Raw genomic sequence first — 21,519 nt, 5'->3', positions numbered from 1 at the left:
GCAAAGACAGGCCTTAGATATGTTGCTGTTCATTTTCCTTTGACCGTATTTCCTCATTTATTAGCAGCATATCCCAAAAAGCAATATGGACTGACAACATTAGAGATGTGCCAGACAATTCATCAAGGAAAATAACAAAATAACAGGGCATTATATTACAGAAGGTCAATATAGGCTTGTCCTCCAGAGGTGATTAATAGGTCATTACCCCTGTGACTAGGATCTGAGTAGGCACCATGAATGGTTAAGAGTAATAGTTGCTACTACTATTGTCAAAAGTGTTTACTATCACCACAAAGATATAAAATAACAATGACAGTGCTCAAATTGTGTCATTTGTAGTGGGAAATAGGAAACCTATTTCAAATATTTCAGACTATCAAGGTAAAGTAAAATTCTTGCTTTTTCACTCAAAACATGATGTTTTCCATTGTTTGGAAGGGAAAAAGTGTAATGATGGAGAGTAGGCTGTCATTTTCACACAGAGATAAAAATTATAGATGACACACAGCAGATAAATTGTCAAGAGCTGTTTTTGATGTGCAAGTGATTTACCAGTATACATGAATCTTTGTTTTTCTTTCTTTTGCAATCCTTTATCACACCTTTTTTTCTGTGATGAAATGAAGACAGAAGAAGGAGAAAGACGGGTAATTTATCTTTAATTCATAATGAAGATAGATCATTTTATAGAGTAATAAAGGCAGATAAATAATAGGTCTTTATCTTGATGTGACAAAATGAATTGATCTGTGTTCTGCTCAGGTACAAAATCTGTGATATAAAAGAGCAGGGCCAGCTTTTACTATAACCTGAAAGGTTCATGCAAACAAATTTCATTAGGACCTCTCTAAAGGGAAGGAAACTGACCTAAGAAAATTCATATTCAGATGACAAAAGATCTCTATCAGTCATAAACTTACAGTAAAAACAATAAGGAAAGTTCATATTTAAATCTTTATTTTTGATCATCTGTTTCCTAGCTGTGCTTCCATATATACATTATCTTCAATAAGTATGTAGGATCTGATTTGTTAACTCTGTTACCACGCCAGATAGAATGGCAAAGATATCAGATACAAGCTTGATAAAATGCAGGAAGTTGCTGACTCCTACTACAAAAAACTACAGCCTTTTGTTGATGCTTAGGAGTGTTCCTGAGGAATAATTTGTCTGGAACTTCCCAGAATTTCTCTTTTATACATAGTTTTAAAGGAAGGAATCTCTACTTCTTTTTCTGGATTCTTGCAATGTCATGTAAATGTATAGCACATACTAGGTAACGTGAAATTCCTCTCTCCAGCTACTAGATGTTGTAGAAAGCAACTAATGTTTTGTTATTTTTCATGTTAATTATGTAAATTTAGCATATGAAAAGTGTCGCATTAATAATAGGGAAGACTCAAGTCTTCTGCTGAACAAGTACATCTAGGGAGAAGCTATATACACTCATTTGAACTTTGAAAAACTGACTCCCATTGTGAAATGTGATTTGCTTGCCACATGAGCTGAATTTCCTGGCTGTTAAAATTAAAAAAAGTTGTCCCTGATATGATAGGATTTTTGATAATCTGTAGTTTTATGAACTTGCTAATCCCTTTTTATAGGTTCTTGTATAATTAATAGGTGATTTTAACTCCTAGTAACTGCCAGCAGGTACTTATGATTGTTTAAACCAATAATCAATGAGTTCAAATCATATTACCTGCTCCACAGGTCTCTGAGTAGTCAGCTTAGACTGAATTATGTTAGAACATTTTTATAATCTTTCAATATTGGAATTTTAATTAAAAAGAATGCATAAAAGGAAAAAAAAAAAGCTAAGGTATAGCAAAAGTAACTTTAAGGTGACGGGTTCATTAGAAGGCAGTGTATCTATGTAATTCTTACAGGAGAAAATATGTTGTGGTTGCATGAATGTTTCTGTTCGTTTGTAAAAAACAGGCCTCACCCATTAACTGTTTTTGCTGCACTGAACATTTTTGCATCTTCCCCTGGCAGATCAAGCAGCACTATAGCACGATATGTGGTAAACTTTGAGAGAGATGGCTCAGAAATCAAGAGCACTGTAGATGACATCTCAACTATTGGATCAAATAAGGTTGAAAATGAAAAGACTCTGCTTTCTCCAAAGGAAGAGAGGGAGATATCAGCAAATAAACTCACAGTAACAGACCTTCAGCAACTGGTTGCCACAGCACTCCATGAAGACAGGTCCCTGCCAGTGGACCTTGGGACACTTCGATTTACTGACGGTCAGTAGGCAGTCCAGTAGTAGGCACAAGTCTGAAATTTGCTCTTGCAAATTTATTCAGCTTCAATACCTTCTCCTTTGCTTTGCTCACAGATCATTTTCATCTGATGTATCCCAGTCTCTTAAGTGCTGCACAGCATTCAAAGGATGCAGATAACAAAGTTAAATTTTATAGCAAAATATGATTTTATATAATTATATAGCCTAACTTCCAATCACATTGAAGAATCTGTTTTTCTTGTTTGTTTAGAAAGTCTGGGTATTTTGCACACTAGGACAAACAAGAAGAGAAGCAAACAGAAAGATATCATGAATATTCACTAAATCATTCTGATTTCCCAGTATGGACAGTCTCCTTTCTTTAATAAGAGAAAAAAAAATTCCTCTAAACAAAACCTAGATTTTGAAAAGCTAAGCCTCTATTGTGAGCAAGTCATCTAACCTCCCATTGGAGAAACAAAGGTACACCTTAAAGAGCATTTGATCTCAATCTAAAATCAGTGGCATGAATCATTTTTCTCTCTGAAACAGAGAGGAAGTGTAGAAGACAAGTTTAGGATAGCACTAAAGCTTGTTCAGAAGAGCTCCAGCAGGAGGTTGAAGGGCTACATCTAGTCCAGTAATCCAGTTAATAAGCATCCCCTTTATAGCCCAACAATAATTTTTTCAAAGCTAGCGTAAACCTAGTTTTGGGGAGATGGATTAAAAATGGAGAAATTTTTCTAAATATTTCTCATATGTATATTTGTCAAAATGATGTTAAAACACATACCAGATCTTAGCCAGAAAGTTTCATCTAGAAACAGAAGCGTTTTCTTCCTTCTAAAAATGTTTAGATGAACTAATATGGTCAGTATTATTAAAATATCGTATTTGAAGATAGATTGAAGGTGCCAATTTCAGAAAAGCTACTTGCATGCATATGCGTTTAAAGAAGTCCTTTGAGAGGGTTAAAGAAGCAACTGGGCACAAAAGCCAAAGCAGTAGGAGTAATAATAGCATAGACTTTGGGTAAAACTGAAAAAAAATTAGTCTTAATGAACAGCACGATATAATGAGTCATCATAACCCATATGGATTTAACTGAGTGGTTCATACTTTAACTGATTTTAATCATTCATCCAGCTATGCCTGGTTCAGCCCTCTGCAGACCTATCCCATTTATACTAAATAAAGAATACAAAGAACACTGCATATGAAACGCCTGCTTTCTTAATAATTGCCAGTTTAAATTGAAATTTATGCCTCTCTGTTCTTAACATGTTTTTTTTTTAAAGTCATCTTTAATGGAGAATAGTTTTAACATTGTTTTTACTGAATTTACATGTTTGAAGACTATTCAGTGTGCCATTCCTGAAATATGGCTCACTCTCTCTCCCTCTTTTTTATTTTTTCAGACTCTATTAAACCACCTAGTGATTTTGATAATGATATCCAGGCCATGGTCACTATTCCTCTGGCAGGCCCTGATTTGGTGAGTTAATTCCAGTTGATTTAGCTATTTATTTCACCATGAGAAATGAACTTAAACACTGTGAAGAAGTTTGTAAATATACAGAATAATGCTCTTATGCAAAAATACATATCAAGGAAACAGTGGCTCACTAATTCAGTAGCGCATCTCAATGAGAGAAGAGCAATTGACAGGGTTAGCAAAGGTCATCTTTCTTTGATCATTTTTAAAATAAAAGGCAATGTGATTAGGATCACATGCATGTACCAAATGTTTTATATATCCCACAACATCATGCTGAATTATAGTTTGCAGGTTCCTGTTACTAAAGATTACAGTCCTTTTTAGCAATGAAAGTTAAAAATAATAATGAACCATAGTGCAGCTTGGGTTGGAAGGGACCTTAAAAATCATCTAGTTCCAACCCGTCATGCCACCCACTAGATCTTGTTGCCCAGGACCCCGCTGAACCTGACATTGAACATTTACAGGGATGGGGCATCCACAACCTCTCTGGGCAACCTGTTCCAGTGCTTCACCACCCTCTGAGTGAAGAATTTCCTCCTAAGCTCTAATTTCTATCTCCCATCCTTTAGTTTAAAATCATTCTCCTCTGTCCTGTCATCGTCTGCCCAAGCAAAAAGTTGCTCTCCATCTTTTTTATAATCCCCCTTTAAGTATTGGAAGGCTGCTATAAGGTCTTCCCAGAGCCTTCAGCCTGAAGAAGAGAACAGCCCCAGCTCTCTCAGCCTTTCTTCACAGGAGAGGTGCTCCAGCCCCTTGATTATCTTTGTGGCCCTCCTCTGGACCTGCTCTAACTGCCCACATCCTTCTTGTGTTGGGGGCCCCAGACCTGGATGCAGTACTCCAAGTGGGGCCTCACAAGGGCAGAGCAGAGGGGGGACAATCTTCTCCCTTGACCTGCTGGCCACTCCTTTGTTGATGCAGCCTAGGATGTGGTTGGTCTTCTGGGCTGCAAGAGTACACTGCCAGCTCATGTCAAGCTCTTCATCCATCAGAACCCCCACGTCCTTCTATGCAGGGCTATTCTCAATGAGTTCTTCTCCCAGTCTGGGATTGCCCCAGCCCAGGTGCAGCACCTTGCACTTGGCCTTGTTGAACCTCATTAGGCTCACATGGTCCCACTTCTCAAGCTTGTCCAGGTAATGAAAACTACTCTTTAAAACCTTTTTCCCTTTGAATTCCTTTTTTTCAGGAGGGTGCCATGGGTGCAGAACTCCCCCTGGGTTATCCTAGCCCAGCAACAGTGGGCCAAACAGAAGACATCTTGGTCAATGAATTTACAACTGAAATACCTGTGTTAAGTGGAGAGATCAGTGCGCCTGAAGACTTTGATAATAATTTTGTCTCATCTGAACCTGTGTACCCTACCAAACCGCCCAGAGAAGTATCTCAGGACAAATCTTCTCCAGCCACAGAAGATACCACTACTGGTTACCAAAGTTTCACAGTGCCTTTCAATGTTCTGGTTAGTACTGACAGTTCTCCAAAACCAGAAAATTCCTATTTGCCTCCTCCAGCAGATGAGTGGGCTAGCAATGACTTAGTCACAGGTGACTATGAGTCTCCAATGGAGCAGGCTATCACTCTGGCAGTTTATACCACTGGTAGCTTTACCCCACCTAATCTCCTGCAAGCCACAGATGAGAATACTGAAGCTCAGAGGAAGAAGGAACTGGCTGGAATAACAGAACTACCTTTGGAAGAAGCTGACCAAGATAGTCTGTTTGGCCAAGGTAAGGTGCTAAAGACTTTTACATAAGAAAGAATAGTAGAGATCCAGTTGTTATTACACATATAGTCATATGTAAGTACACTAAACATTTTTCTAACTTTTCATTTTCATTTGTTAGAAAAATATTTCTGGACCATCAAAGGTGAAAAATATAATTTGCATTTCTGATGCCCACTTCAAGAAAATCTTAATGTATTTGACTTTGAGGTTAACAACATAAAAACAACAACAAAAATAAAACAACAAAACACAAATGTAAAGGTATAAGACAGGATTTGTACAGGGTATTATGGTAGAACTTCAAAATTTCAAAAAGCCAGAGCAAAAAGACATACCAGAAAAACAAACAAATAAATGAAATCCCAGCTAACACAAATGAGAACAATTCCAGCATTTAAAACATGGAAGGTAAATTACTATGTGTTCTACAGACAGGTTTGGATGATAGCCACAAATGCATCATGAAATAATTTATTCCAAGCAAGGTGTACTCTGGCTCAGAAAAGTTTACATTTCTGCAGATCTGATGAATGTAAATACTTTTTTAAAAAATTACTATTTTTCATGTTTGTTTATTCAATTTTATTCATACAATAGGAATTTAATGGTACTCAGAGATACGAGAAAAAGATAATAATTAAAAAAAATACATGCATATGTTTGAGTGGAGAGAAGTCCGCATGATCTTACCCTAAAAATGTACGTGATAGCCGTGCTTTACACTGCTATAAGGAAAATGTTTACCATGCAAATTAAAAATGTTAGGACAAAGACTTTAGGGTCAGCTTTACGGCACAGGCATATTAGGCTTTTCCCTAGAGCAGCAAAATCTCGGTAAGGCTGATGCCTCCCTCAAATCTATCAGTGGCCTGGAAAGCCAACCTGGCCTCACCAACTCAGCATTACATCAGCAAACTTTAATTTTATTTACATTTCTAAGAAGCCTGTGCTTTGTAAGATGCAAGAGGTCACTACAAACATGTGAGTAGAATTAATTCTTGGGTGAATAATCAGATGTGTTTTGGCTCAGATTTTTGGCTGACTGTCTGAACAGAAAAGCAGAAGGCAGGCAAGAACTTCACGTGGTACTTCTAGGTCCCCAGAAATGTCATGCTCAGAGTTTCTAAGTTTGCTCCCTGCTGCAGGGAATGCCCCTGCTCCCACAGGAAGCTCTGATCTACCCCTGCTCTCTCAGCTCCTTTCTTGCTTAATCCTTGGCCTTTCACGTCCCAACCTGCGCTCCAGAAGCCTCTTGGAGAGAGCACAATGAACACTCCCCCTTCTTTCACGTTCCTCCTGACGCAGCATGCACAGAATTTGTGAAAATTCCTCCCTCCTGCCTAGCATCAACCTGTAAGCCAAGCGGGAAATGCCTGTGTAGCGTTGTATCAGTGGCACTGCTCTTTCTGGATCCAGTAAATACCATGATGTTCATTTTAAGGAATAAAGAATATAAAAGCTGCCACTTGAGATCACACACCACCGAAACCCCAAGCAGGGAAGAGCACAGAATACTCCATGGTCATGTTATTGCACATGGCAGTTTCTCTGGTAGTTGGAGTTAACTGCCTAAATGCAGTTAAATGCCTAAAATGCAAGGGTTTACCTTCTACTGAAGTAGCAGATTCTCACACATGGAAAACTCTGGAAGCATTCTGTTGTGTTTTTCAGTGGCAAGAATATCACATGTCATGACTTAGCACGAGCCATCCTCATTGTGTGTGCAGGTTTATCACATGTACTAAGTAAGAAATTTCCATTCTGTACTCTTGCTTTTATACACATAGTTTTGAAGTGAAAGAAAAGCAAATACTTTATAATTAACGGAGTGACATAAAATTTAGAAAAACACTTCTTACAAGAATTAACTGTGAGATGGTCCTGAAAGTTAAGTTTGTGATAAAAAGTGTTAAACACAACTATTTTAAAAAGCTTACTGAGAAGTCTTACAATGCTACTGATAAAAGTACAGCATACCTTTAAACAACATTTATTATTACTGTTGAAAAGTGTTACATTTGCAGGGGGGAAAAAGTCATGCATTTTTCATTCTATTCACTCATTGGGTTAGGGACTCATCATAAAACAACATAAAACTACATACCTGTTTCACGTTTTGCTACGTAGCTGAAAAACCTTGTAGCCTAACAGCTCACAGTGACAAGAGAAGTTGGGACTTACCAAAAATACAGAGCAATGTATGCAGAGAATACTAGATCCATTAGTTTTCTTCAGATCAAAAGTTGTAAAGAATTTGTTGACTGCAATATTTTACAGTTACTGCCTGAGTGCTTCTCACTGCATGGGAGGAGGGACACAGGAGATGGGCCTCTCTGGCCCCAAGGTTCAAGCTTGCTTGATTATTCCCCACTGTCAGGGTATGACCACAGTTCCTTTGGCCCTCACACAGGCTCTGTTACCTCAGGTCCAAATTAGCTGCTGTGTTTCTAAATGATCCTCAGAGACAATACACTGCAGAGGTTAAAGACTTTCAATGTCATCAGGCAAATGTCAGGACCAAGGGAAATGTTAGGAAGGGTAATACAAATGGAAAGTTCACTGGTAGAAGAAACTCAGATTTTGTCTACAAATTTTTCTCATATAATTAGAAAGTCAGAAAAAAAGAAAAAAAAAACAAACTTTTGCTTCTTCCTAAAGCCATTATTACCTGTGCCATACAGCATGTAATTTTTCACTTAAAAAGAATTGGATCTTCTGTATGTGTAGGTGTACATGAGTACGTGAGTGTAGGTTTGATCTTGTAAACATCTTTTGGGACTAACCCTTTGAACACTACTTTCAGAAATTATTTTGTTTCACCTTTGGCTTAGAACCTATCAGTCTGCAAAACAAAATGAACTGCCTAAAACTGTTTAAAAAAAAAAAAAAAAAAAAACTTCCTGAAAATAACACCCACTATCTTGCTTGTCCTTCTTGAACATGAGTTATGTCTAAAACAAGCATTAGCATATAAGAGTTCTGTCATCACCTCTGCAAATGAGCAGAAGGAGAAAAATAAGCGTTCCTTCTCTAAAAAGGTGGGATGCCATGTTAGCAATGACACATAGCAGTGTGTATTATTTTTGCTTAAAATCTTCTAGTACACAAAACATACTACATACTTAACCTAAGAGAGATGTTGTACATTATTTACTGAGTTCTTGAAAGACTAAATTGTGTATACCCTTTAAAACCTTTTCTCTTTTTATAGCTTTTTCTATTTTGGCAGTATTGTGTACAGTATCCCCTGTATTCTTTTCTTTTTCTAGATGTTGCATATTTTATAGGAAGTGGCAGAATTAGGTCTGGAAATTCAGGACTTACTTAACATTTATGATAGAGGTTTTATTAAAGTCAGCAGTACTGGTGATATTAACTGTAATATTGCAAACAAAATTCATGACTAGCAGGTAGAGATTTTTCTCACTTTGTGCTTGGCTTCATTTGGTAGCTACTAAGAAATAGTAATCTCTTAACTGTTGCTGGTGTGAAACAGCAGGAACTACTTAAATGGTGTTGTATAAGGTTGGACAGAGGATTAGGGTTTAAAGAGTTGCCTGCAATTGTACTACATTTATTCCCAGCCAATTTCCCACCCTACAATCCAAAAGATAGAGTAAATTTTCCTCATTGCATGCTTAGAACTCTATAAAACTAAATTTACGCATCTTCAGCATGAAAGGAAGAGAAGGGGAGCATAAATAGCTTAGTCTGATGTTCTTTTATTTGTCCCCATCAGCTTTACATTTCACAGATGGAGTTAATTGCATTGGTTGCGATATAACTAGACTTGCACATAACTAGAGGCTAAACATTACTACAGATTCCTGAACACTGAATAGCTAAAATCCATTCCAGCTACTTCAGTTGCACCTACCTGAAGTCTTTGAGCAAAGCAATGTTACAAAATAAATAAGTAAAAATCTGTTACAGCTCCTGGAAAGGTAGTAAGATCTGCAAACTTAAACAAAGTGCACATAAATTTCTGCGTACAAGATCTAGGGAAAAGAGAGTAAAAATCAGATGAGGAGTAAAATTAATGAGAGGTGTCCTTTTAAGTCATGCAGGGGGGATTTAGTAGGCTTGGGCAGGCAGTGGAAGAAATGAGCCAGGAGTAGGTGTATGCTCATTCTGGATGGTGATGGTGTCCGTGGGCAGTAATGGGGGGACCGGTGAGAATTAAAGAGCTGTGCTGGCCAAACGGTGATGGTTATTACTCCAGACCTTGAAGCAGACCAGAACTACCAGAAAGATACTAAGCTATCTTTAAGTAAGCCTCAAATTTGAGTTTCAAATTATGTTTTGAGATTTCTCAAAAGAACTAAGAGAAAAGACCTCATACATATTTCCAGACCTCTTATTGGAAAGTTATGAAATGCCTGGATTAGATATCAGGGTTTAAACTTTTGACTAGTTATAAAAAGGTTTTTCTTTGCTGTAGTACCTTCCAAATTTGGTCTGTCGTTTTCCATTTACAAACAGTGCAAGCAAAACTCGTCTTTTCTACTGAGATACCTTTTTGGTGTTTTCTAGCATTCTTCTTTCTTCTTTTTTCCCTCTGGTGTTGACTCATCACTTTCTCTTCTGTATGATTAAATTTCTTCTCCCTTTCTTTGCAGTCTTCCCGTGACTCTACCATAAACAGTATGACCATTCAGAATGGAAGCCCCTCATGTTACATTAGACAGCCTGTTATTTCAAAATCCAATAAAATTTCAGCATAAAAAAAAAAAAGGCAAACAAATGTAAACACAGATAAAAGTGTTCATGAAGTCTGCAACAATAATGAAATACTTTGACTTCCTAAACAGGAAGAAGAATTTTAAATTGTATTTGTTTTAACTGTAGCTACTTACAGATCATATAATGTGGGTAAAGGGTTATCCCCAAATACTGACCATCACAGAGGAAACAATATTTCTGGATATGTTATTCCAGAAATATAGGACAAAATAAAGCTAGCACTAAATTACTTCAGCTATTCTATTATACTTAATGTCTTTGTCTTACCAACTTCAAGAAACACTTGAGAGAAGAAGACTGCAGAACATATCACAATGTTTTTCCTATGATGAAAAAAAAACACAGCTGAGTATGTGGTGGTCACATCTGTATATGTGTAACTGATAAGAGACTTATTCATTTTAGTAATTGCTCTTGTGTTTGTGCACCTTTGTTGTGAGTGGCATCCTTTGATTTCTTCCTCCTGCCCAGCAATTAATTCAGTTGCATATTCCTCCTCCCTCCCTACTATTTCCTGGTAATATCTAGGAAAAAAAAATTTTTTTTGGATGTTTGGGGATTCTTTCTGCCTCTGGTTCATTCCCAACTACCTGAGGGCCGTCTGTGGTTACAATAGCTTTCTATTTGGCATAACCAGCATTGTCATGGAAATGAAAACCCCATTACTTCTAGCAAGAATGGCTCCAGATGTTCTCAGGATTGGAATTCACACGTTCTTTGTGCCAGGAATGCTGACCAGTTTATTCACATCACTGGTTATACAGGGTAAGAACTCCTATGTTTTCCTTGCCTGTTTTTCTGTTTTTCTTTGACATTAAAATGACTGACTTTTCTCAACATTCTCCATCAGATTCTCTTGGTGCCCTTTCACTGGTTGCTTGCTGATTCAGATGTGCAAAGAATGTTTTTCACGAAGGTGCTGCTTTAGTCTGATGGTTGGAAGAGTGAGCAGGTAGGTGTAGTTGTGTGATTTTTTCTCAAGCATTATAGAAAATATCGATAAAGCTATCTCTAAATTGAAGATGAGGCTGAATGCAAAAGTTTCAGCAGGCCTATATTAAGATAAAACAGGATTAAGAAAAAGTTCATTGTATGTGCATGATCAGGTTAGAATTACATATTCAGAGTACTACAGGTATCCTGAAAAGTCCTAAAGGTTTTATAGTATGTGATGAGCGTGTGGCCAAAATGTGATGAGAGCTTGCTGCTCACATGCAGTAAAAAGCCATATGGATCCCTTTGAGTGTACTCTGTAGTTATTATTGTTTTTTAAGTGTTTAAACTGCCTGCTCCCTCACAATAGTGCTCAATATTTTGAGCTGTTCAAATTCAAAATTCAACCACAATTACAGTTTAACAGGCTAAGTCAGCCCTAAGGCATCTGGTCCAAAATCACTACCAATATAACTAAAATTGAAAGGCATACTTACAATACAACATAATGTAAAACTAGCAGGATCTTCCTAGTTAGATACTTTCCATCTCTCTCTTACTCGTTGCATTTTAAAACTACTAAAAGAAAAACAGATTACCTACATCCAAGGTGCACTAGTTTAGAAAAATAAAATGGTCTTCATTCTGTGACATTCATTCCATTAGTTCCATGTTTTTCAAATATAAGTAATGGTATAGTATGGAATAATAAAAAAAAAAAGTATTCAGTGGTTTCATGTATCTTTGCATATCTAAAAGTACTCATCTGATGACAAGATTTTATGATAGCCACAGATTTTAACTTTCTAATTTCATGTTTGTCTTTTCTGGTTTTAGGTCCTTGGGTCAATATTCTACTTGAATGTATATCACGTGACTTATATTCTGTTTTTACCATTTCACAAACTAATAAACTTTTCTGATTGTCCCATGACCTACAAAAATTTGCTCTTATTTTTTCTGTCACACAGTAGAGAAAAACAGAGGAAGTGGAGAGGGATTTGGAGGATATTTTCAGTTCTGAAGGACAGGTAGTGTAACTTGTCAGAATTTGTTTCTAATCCTTCGAAAGTAAAATATATCAAAAATAGTATTCATGGTTCTAGGTTCTCCATCTAGGCAGCTCCAAAACTGTATCAGTGGCATGTAAGAATTTTTGTGACATTTGGATGGCTACTGCTTCATGTTTCCAGGCATTTGTAAAGCTCTAGGTCGTTTTCACACATTCTTTCATATTTAAAACTCATGAAAGACAATTTTCAAATTTAACTGTATACCACTGCAATTGGGACAATTGGAAAAAGAACCAGTAATCCTCCTGAAGCTATGGTTTTAAGCAAAGTATTTTATTCAAATTTGACTCTATTCCTTTGTAAAAGCATATTCATATTTGCAAATTCACTGCTTCTCAGTTTTGTTTCTCCATTTAATTCATTGATGTGAATACCAGTCAAGTTTAGACTTCTCAGTTCAGTATGGTATCTTACATGTTTACGATATATTTTAATACAATTTTAAAATGATAGCAAATAGTGCAGAACTTTAACACGAAATAGCCTTCCAGAAATGGTAGTCACAGCAGCCTCAGGCAGTTTTGATCTTTTCATTGTAAATGAAAGTGGATTTCACTGAAGTCAGTGGAGAAGGAGTTCTGTTGGTTTCACTCAACACTATAACTAGCTTCTGGAGAGTTCATATAGGCAGACAAATGACAGCCCTAGGTCATTCTGGCTCTCGTGTTCTGGTCTTACAGATAGAAAGACAAAATCAGTAATTATGTGTGTTGAGGCATTTGTTGTGACATGTTAAGTTAATGATCCTTTTCCCCAGTAGTTTTCTTAATCCTCATCTTACTTGTTCCCTAGTTAAAAATGAAAGACCTCAAACACAAAATCAGTATTTTACCTATTATATATGTATATACATGTATATGTGTATATATATACATATGTGTGTAGATATATATATATATATATATATATATATATATATATATATATATAAAAACAGTCCTGATTCAGGGATTTTGTGGCATTTCAGTCACCAACAAAATATGTAAATTTGAATTCAGCTACTTACTGTACCATTCCATCTGGTATTTATGTCAGCAGAGCTGCCCATATGGAGATTCTTACTCTGCACTGTGGACCAGTCTTTTAATTGCATACTTTTTCCTTTGTTAGTTATTTTCTTCAGTCAGCTTGTATACAAGTATATCCACGTACAGTGTAATAGTGTAATTTTCATATACAGAACAATATGTCAGTGGACTTGCGAAATTTGTCCATTGCCATTATGAAATGTCAGTGCTTATTAAGATCATGAATGAAATGAAATGCCAGGCTCTCTTAATGTACAGCCTTCTGGGCATGCTTATTAATGTAAAACCATTAGAAAATATTTTCATGACAATTTGACCTTTCACAAATAGTAACTCTTTATTCATGGTCAGTTTGAAGGGTTTTCCTCACTTAAAAAAATATAAGAGGACAAACTAATTAGATAAAGTTGTTGAAATGGCAGCCAGTTTTTCAAACAAATGTATTTTACTCCCTCAACTGGGAAAAAAATGTCTGCATATAGCACTGTTTTTACAAGGATTTAATATAACAGTGCACCCAGGAAATTGCCTCTTAATTTAGTGTTTACACATCTTTGCCAACAGCAGTTTAATTTTAGACATAAAACTATCTTCAGTACAAAATTGTCCTGCCTTGTCCATGTAATACAAAAAAAAAAAAAAACATCTGGAGATTTCAGTGAACATCTTTGTAGTTGAGAGTTAGGATTGTTGTTTTTTTTTATCACTGACAGTAGTGTTTAATTTCATGTCATTGTTTAACCTTCAATATGGTTACTCTGGGGAATACATTTGAATTCAGCATCTTACTCCATGCTCTCTGTGGGTTTCCTACACCAAATTGTAGACCAAATGGTGTGCTGAAATGAAATATGCTGAGACTAAGAATGTCTAAATCTTCAGAGTTCATGCTTTTAAACTTCTCATAAAATAATTGCTTGTGTTTTTTCTATCCTCCTGTTGTAATAATCTCATCTAAAAGGCAAACTGGGTATTACAACTAATTGCTATATGAAGAATTAATTCAAGTGTATTTTGTGTTCTATTTCAAAATAATAGATACATATATGCACATATATAAAACCATAATTCTAACTGAAAATGCAAAGGGGTCTTTTAGAGTCCAAATGCTTGGGTCTTCTTCACGTTTCACCCACATTTTTTAACTCCCGAAGATTGATTTCATCACACACTCTTATGCAGACAGTGGAAAAGCATGGCAAAGCATTTCAAATCATTTTACTCTGACACACAGAGCACAATGAAAAGAAGGGTCAGTAACCCCTTGTCTTTTGACTGATGCTGCATTGCACTAAGCGCTCAGCAGGATTTTAGGCAAGCCCATTTCCTTGCACATTGCAAGGGACTACCACCACCTCTGTGCTCAGTCACTCTCTCAGCTGGAAAGACAATGACTGATTAGTTAGAATTGGCAGCTTATGAAAACAGGTTAAATGTGCACCAGAGATCCTGTTGGTGTGCCCTCAAGGCCTTTTAAGTTTCTCTGCTTCTAATAGGATGATGCTTTACAGCCTATGTATAGTTTATATACATATATATATGAATACACAACTGCATGTATACATCTATATTCTAAACCTGTAGTATATGTTTGGTTATTCTGCTTCATACCTGCTGCAATTTCAAAGATATTTCAACGTTTCTTTCTCCTGCAGTTACCTCTTTCTAAAATACAATCTAGAAAATACCATCACAATTGTATGCTTGGGTGTGCATTGTCATGCTGTCATTGCTCCATGGAGTTGCACGTTCATCCCATCAGTAGATCATCCTGCATTAATACCTCGAGCACTAATGCTAAGAAATCTTTTCTGTATTCCCTTAACTAGTAAGGCACTCTCACTCCTTATCAGCATAACGTGTAACACCAAGAGCTTTGTAAACAGAGAACATTGCTAGGCTCGGTTTGGATTTATTGTTCTAATCTGTCTGTGTCCTTGATTACACAAGAAACATGAGGACGTGACAAGAGAAAAGCATCTCAAGTTCTTGATAAAGCATTAGGACCTCAAGCTGTGGTGCAGCATTTGGTGTTACATGCTGCATGCACAACCATGGCTCTGTACAGCACTATGCTATTCTCTTTGGGTTGCTCTCTACAGTTGTGAGGACAGGGGCTGTAGCTCTTGCATTATACCATCAGCAATGCAAATAACATATCACAACAAATAAAAGAAGACTGTGCAATTGTGCTAGTTTAAATGGGTTTTGCTGCACCCAATTCATGGTCCTGTTGTACTTCCAGATCTCCACAGTTAGGTCTCACTGTAAATGAGAATGCAGCACATGGTCTTTTTCTCCATCCCATCCAGCAAAGATGTTTCCTATTAGCAGTGTACTTCAGTGGCTTTTTCTGAATCACCAGTACTCTAAGCTCACTTGTAAAGTGTACATGTGTCAGTCATGATGCATGAGAGAGGAGATCATCACATGAAAGGTAAGCAACATTTTGATAATCTGGCAGAACACATTTCTTCTGAGGGCCACAGAACTGGGCACTCCTGATCCTCAGAGCAAATGCAAATATCCTTATCCCACTTACTTTGGTTTTAGGCTACCGCAGTTCATCGATTTCAGTGAATTCACTGTGGATACAGATGTGATTAGAATTCAACCCTAAATATAAAACCAAAAATAGGTGAAATAGTCTCAAGTGGTAAATTTTGTCACTTTTAAATCATTCAGGTTTCCAAATATACTGCCAATAAAACTGAGGCACCTGGGGGAACATGTCTTCATGCACGCAGATGAAGGCAACAAAACTGACTATAAAATTTTCCCTTATCTAATACGGGAAAGGGATACTAAATATTGACAGGGATGCATTATCTTCAATAACCTCTACTCATTCTAAGCACACAAGTCACAGAGAATTCACCTTTAGGTCGACAGCTACAACAGAAACTCTGAAAATTTAAGTGTCAAGTTACGTTAAGTTTATCATTTACCCGAAGAACTGGGCATGGCAGAGGAAACTTTGGGAGCCTCTTCCCTGGCTGAATTCAGAAACAGATTAATGGAGAAGGGGAAAAAAGAGAACAAATGGTAATACTGAATCTAAAACCCAGCAACTATGTAAGAAAATATAGTCCTCAAATTCTGTTCCCTGAAAGTGGTCAGAAAACCATTGTGGGCAGCATGCTTTGGAAACGGATCCTCAGCAAAGGGTACAAACTGTTATCTGCTGATACCTAAAAGGCAGGGAACACTTTAGACTAACTTACCATCAACCAGTTAGTGTTAAGAGCAAAATAGGCATCTTCTGTGGCATGGCACTGCTTTGCAGTTGCCTCCCCTAAAACCCAGTTTCGGGAGAACCTTGGCAGAACCCATCTCCTATTGGTTTGCTCTAATGCACCAAAGAATAACAAAATGTTTGTCCATCAGCAACAGCCATACAGGTCAGTTTGTGAACAGTTTGGAAGTGTCTTTGGTGACTGCACTACAGTCAGCTGCACGATAGCAGCAGAATCGTGAAAGAGCACGTAACAGTAGCTACTAACCTTGTCTTCAAAAGATAGAGAACATCTTGGAAGCCAATGCCTTATAAACTTGCAATATTTTGTGCATCTGGAAAGCAGTAAATGTGAAAGGAGTCCATTTCTTGGTTATTCTATCCAGGGTAGTCTACATATTTTTGTATCTAGAATGCTTGTTCATGTATACCTATGAAAACATGTGCTGCTGCTGTGATAAACTCTGTTCTAACTAAAATTTGTCCAATATTCCTCAACAATTTGCTGGAATACAATGTTAGCATCTATTGCTCAATACTTGTTAAAAGCAGTCTTAAAATACATTGTGCTTTCAGACTGATATTTTTGTAATGGAATAACATTTGCACAAGTTACTGATGTGTTGACTGCACAAATAGAAACAGATGCTGTAATGATCTTTCCAGAATGCTTTATCTGAGAAGTTCTGCTTCAGAGTATCCAGAGAAAGTGCTCTGCACTTTTCTGCAGAGCAAAGCAGAGAAAGAAAGGAAAAAAAAAAAAAAAAAAAAAAAACCTAGATCTTCCCTTGTTGAAGGCTTGTAAAACACTTATTGTAATGGACATAAAAACTTAGTAAAACCTTAGAACTGAACTGAGACTGGGAGGAGGAACACTTGACATTTGAGGTTGTTTCTAGTACTCTAGAGTAAAATTCACCAAAACTTCACCAGTGTCAGAATTACATTTCCCTGCTTAGAGTCAAACTGTAAGTCAGTGTAAAGTGTTTCCCTTTTTCAAAAAACATTCATAGTTCATATTACTCTAGTACTTAAGCACCTCAAAGAAGCCAGTGAACCTCAAAAATACTACGGGGAGCTAAAGAAATTGATTTAGATAACAGAAACTATGTAAGAGAAAAATCGGGCATCTTACATAAATTAGTTGTATATGTTTGGAAGTCTACAAAGATACAGGCACTTCAAAAGATCCAACATATTTTGGATGGTTATCTTCATCTGAGATAAATGTCTCTCTGTTGACAAAGATGTAAAAGATGACTGGCTTAGCAGGCATTTAAAAGTTAGATGCATCATCTAGAAGTGAGATCAATACCACACAACAGTGTATTCTCAAGACTCCCAAAGAGTCTAAAGCAGAAGCAAAAAGTAATTCTGGCTTTCTCACAACCTCCTCCAACAGTTTAAACATATGTCTCAGCTAAACACACTATTACCAATGAATCACCATATATGTATAATAGATAAACAGATAAAATAAACAGTAAAGGAAAAATGAAGCAGCTCTGAACAAAGAGCTAATTCTAGTGAAAAACATATCATGACTTAGAATAATTCTTTCCTACTTTGAGAGGTGTGGTCAATTTAGCAGAATGGGGCTATGCATTCCTACTAAAGCACACTAGCTTCACCTAGTGTACAAAAATATATATTAGTAAAGAAAAGAACAATATCAGGAAAGCAATGCTTTAATAGTGGTTCTATAGAAAATAATCCACTTTAGGCAGATTAATGCTTCAGCCAAGACATTGTACCTGCAGGGAGGAAGCAAAGAGCATGTTAAATTAACAGTGTCAAGAAAATAGTGATCTTGTATTAAGGTTTTCTTTGTTGAAAATATACTTTTTTTTTTTTTCCTAAAAACAGCAATACAGCAGAAGATTGGTCCTAATTCATGTAGAAGCAAGGAAAAAGAGACACAAAGACCATTTATGGGCAACTCCTATGCCATTTAGCTGCCATCTCTTTCAGTGGGACTTATTGCTCTTTCATCGTCCACTAAGAGGAAATTGATGCTTAGAGAAAGGAACAATTCATTGGAGAAAAATTTCTATCAGTTGATATGTGATTCTGCTTGCAGGGGGCTGTTAAAAGTCCAGCATGAGGAACACGCATAACTATATTGTTGGAGAAGGACAAAGTTATCAGATTGAGTAGACGTCTGCTGTTGAGACATCATAGCAAGTAGCTGCAAGCCAAATTCAGAGTCTCATCACACTTCAGATTTGGATTTAGTCTACATCTATCACAAAACTTAGGCCCATGCCAAGCCCGGTGGGGACCTCATAAAATTTTAGCATCAGGGTCAAATGGCTGCTTCAAGTGCAGCAGATGATTTCTTAGGGTTTGAATTTGATTTCGCTGCTGCTGCCGTCTTCTAGGTAAATCAGAAAAGATTATTGTACCATTTTCCTTAACCACAGTTTATGATTACTGGCAGGTAATAGCCTTAACCTCTAATGGAGGGGGAAGCAACAGAATGACTCTGGCATAGAACTGATCCAAGCAGACAACTCAAAGCTACAATCTACTCTTTCAGTCAATATAAACTGACAGTGCAATTATGTACCTTCAAAACAAGACTGTGCTTTAGGAATTGCTCAGGAAATACTTACCAAGTGTAATTATTATTTAAACACATCACCTACAGAAATCTCATCACTCAAACATGTGGATGAGGTGTTTTATTCCTGTAGTTCTTTGCTGATGGAAATTACATTTTCATGTTTAGATAGCGCTAAAGCTTGTTTTTAAAAATGCTTCAGTGGAAATACAAGATGTATGTTGTTTCCATGTTTGAGGTTTGTTATGCTTGTTTTTCAAATTAGGCATTTGTTTTTCCCCTGTTTTTCTGCAGCAGTGAAGATCATGGATGAACTAGAATCGTCGGGTGATGACCTTTTATTTACAACCAGCACTTATAAAACATTGCCTTTCTTTATTGGTGCAAGTGATCTCTCTGTCACGCAGCCTGGAGATGTTATTGTAGACGTGCTGCCATCAGAGCAAACAACACTGCTGCCTGCAGTGACCAACCCAACCTACAGCCAGTCCGTCATCATCGACCAGTCCCCCGAAGCATCAGATTCCTTGGTGCCAGCAGCTGACACCATTCCCCCTGACAGTGCCGGGACAGGAGTGCAGGATATCGCTGCTGAGTTGGATGGCATCGGTGTGGTGAGCACAGCAGCGCTGGATGAAGCAGAGCATGGCAGTGGTTACATCTCAGTGCTGACAAGTGAGCCGGCAGAAGCCACCCCAGCTCCTACTCTGAAGTATGTAACCACCAGCTCCATGACGACTGCAGCCAAAGGCAAAGAGCTTGTGGTTTTCTTCAGCCTGAGGGTGACCAACATGCACTTTTCTGATGACCTCTTCAATAGGAGCTCGACAGAATACAAAGCGCTGGAACAACAGTTCATGCAGCTGGTGGGTGAAGCAACATAGTTGGTGGGCTTGAACAATGTTGGCAATAGTGAGGCATTGCTTAAAAACATACACACACCCCATCTCTAAATTACATTAATTATTGCTCCATAAATCAGGAACAAACAGCAACAAACTTCTGTGAGAGCTGTACCTAGAGGTTTTGGCTAGGAAATTCTGATTCATGCCAGTTGGCTCCCTCAGCGCTGGAGAGCAGAGTATTTTGGCAATATCAGACCCTACTGCGATTCAGCCTGATAAGATGCATTTTTAAAGGACCCATAAGCCTGGAATGCTCTCTCTCAGGGTGCAAAGAAACACTTCATGAAGTCAGTGATCAAAGTGTTTACTTGTTCAAGAGACTCTCTCTCTCTCTCTATATATATATATGTATATGTATGCCTGGCATGTAATTTTATTTGGATTTATCTTAGATTCACATCAACAATACTGAATACATTTAAGACTTGTGTCTTTATACTGAATTTAAGAATAGGCCTTATAAAATATATCATAGTCTAGCAAAGGGAATATGATTAGATATGGATTTTCTTTATGGGTACAATAGGGCTACAGGTCAGTTCAGTGGCATGCCTGTCATGCTATGCCTTAACCTGCCTGGACTGAACATTTGAAAATAATTATGGTTGGCTTTGGAGCGTGGTGATTTTTTCTTCTAGATGAATAAGCTCCCCAACTGCTGTGCATTTTATTACAGGGAAGATTGCTGCCCGTCCATCTCAATACATTACTGAGAAAGATGCCAGAGTCCAGAAGAATATAGCAAAAAAACAGAAAAGTGAATTTGGTGGTGGAGTTTAACAGCCGTATTAAATTCAGAGAAATAAGTGTGTAATGTGTGTGCTTGATAACTAAAAGCAACTATAAGAAAAACTAATAGGGGCTAGGCATTGACAGTAAGTCAAAATAAAAGCAACTTTCTGTTTTGCAGCTACTTCCATACCTGCAGTCCAACCTTACAGGCTTTAAGCAACTGGAAATACTTAACTTCAGGAACGGAAGTGTGATTGTCAACAGCAAAATGAAATTTGCCAGAACAGTGCCATATAATATCACGGAAGCTGTACACTGTGTCTTGGAAGATTTCTGTGATGCTGCTGCCCAACGCCTCAATTTGGAGATTGACAGCTATTCCCTTGATATTGAGCCAGGTAAGATTGTGTTATCAATATATACACAAAATCAAAAGTTTCCAACTTGCTACAGCTTCAGAAAGATTACCATTTTGGAAATAATTGTATAATGAATAGCCTCCAAGTGAACGTTAGTAATATATAAAAATAAATAAATAAATAAAAGATTTTGCAGACTCAGACTCAGCTATCTGCAGACATATTTCCATACAATAGTGGGGTAGAAAGGTTGGTCTGTCCATGTACACCAACTGCTTTTCAGATCAAAAGCCAAGTACAGGGAAGCAAAAATACTCTACAATAATGGCTGGGTGAAGACAGGGATAAAAAATGCTCACATATAATTTACAGGACTGACTCGTCCATAGGAATGATGTTTTTACCTACACATCTGAGTAGGTAAAACATCATTTCTGATGACTTTTACAATGTTGTAAACAAATAATTGCTCAGGACACCATAAA

At 37.2% G+C, this 21,519-nt stretch overlaps 1 protein-coding gene across 1 annotated transcript in view; it reads left to right on the top strand.

Annotated features, from left to right (window-relative positions):
• IMPG1 (interphotoreceptor matrix proteoglycan 1) overlaps positions 1 to 21,519 on the top strand; it is a 56,653-nt gene that overhangs the window by 28,938 nt on the left and 6,196 nt on the right. Inside the window, exons 9-14 of the mRNA XM_050709503.1 lie at positions 630 to 650; positions 2,002 to 2,255; positions 3,652 to 3,728; positions 4,924 to 5,464; positions 19,333 to 19,904; positions 20,854 to 21,073. Of these exons, the coding sequence (XP_050565460.1) occupies positions 630 to 650; positions 2,002 to 2,255; positions 3,652 to 3,728; positions 4,924 to 5,464; positions 19,333 to 19,904; positions 20,854 to 21,073 (1,685 nt within the window). The remainder of the gene's footprint in view (positions 1 to 629; positions 651 to 2,001; positions 2,256 to 3,651; positions 3,729 to 4,923; positions 5,465 to 19,332; positions 19,905 to 20,853; positions 21,074 to 21,519) is intronic.

Source organism: Cygnus atratus, chromosome 3 (assembly GCF_013377495.2).
Source record: "Cygnus atratus isolate AKBS03 ecotype Queensland, Australia chromosome 3, CAtr_DNAZoo_HiC_assembly, whole genome shotgun sequence".
Classification (NCBI taxonomy): Eukaryota; Metazoa; Chordata; class Aves; order Anseriformes; family Anatidae; genus Cygnus; species Cygnus atratus.
The sequence above is the reverse complement of the archived record's forward strand: the minus strand, read 5'-3'. Positions and strand labels throughout refer to the sequence as shown.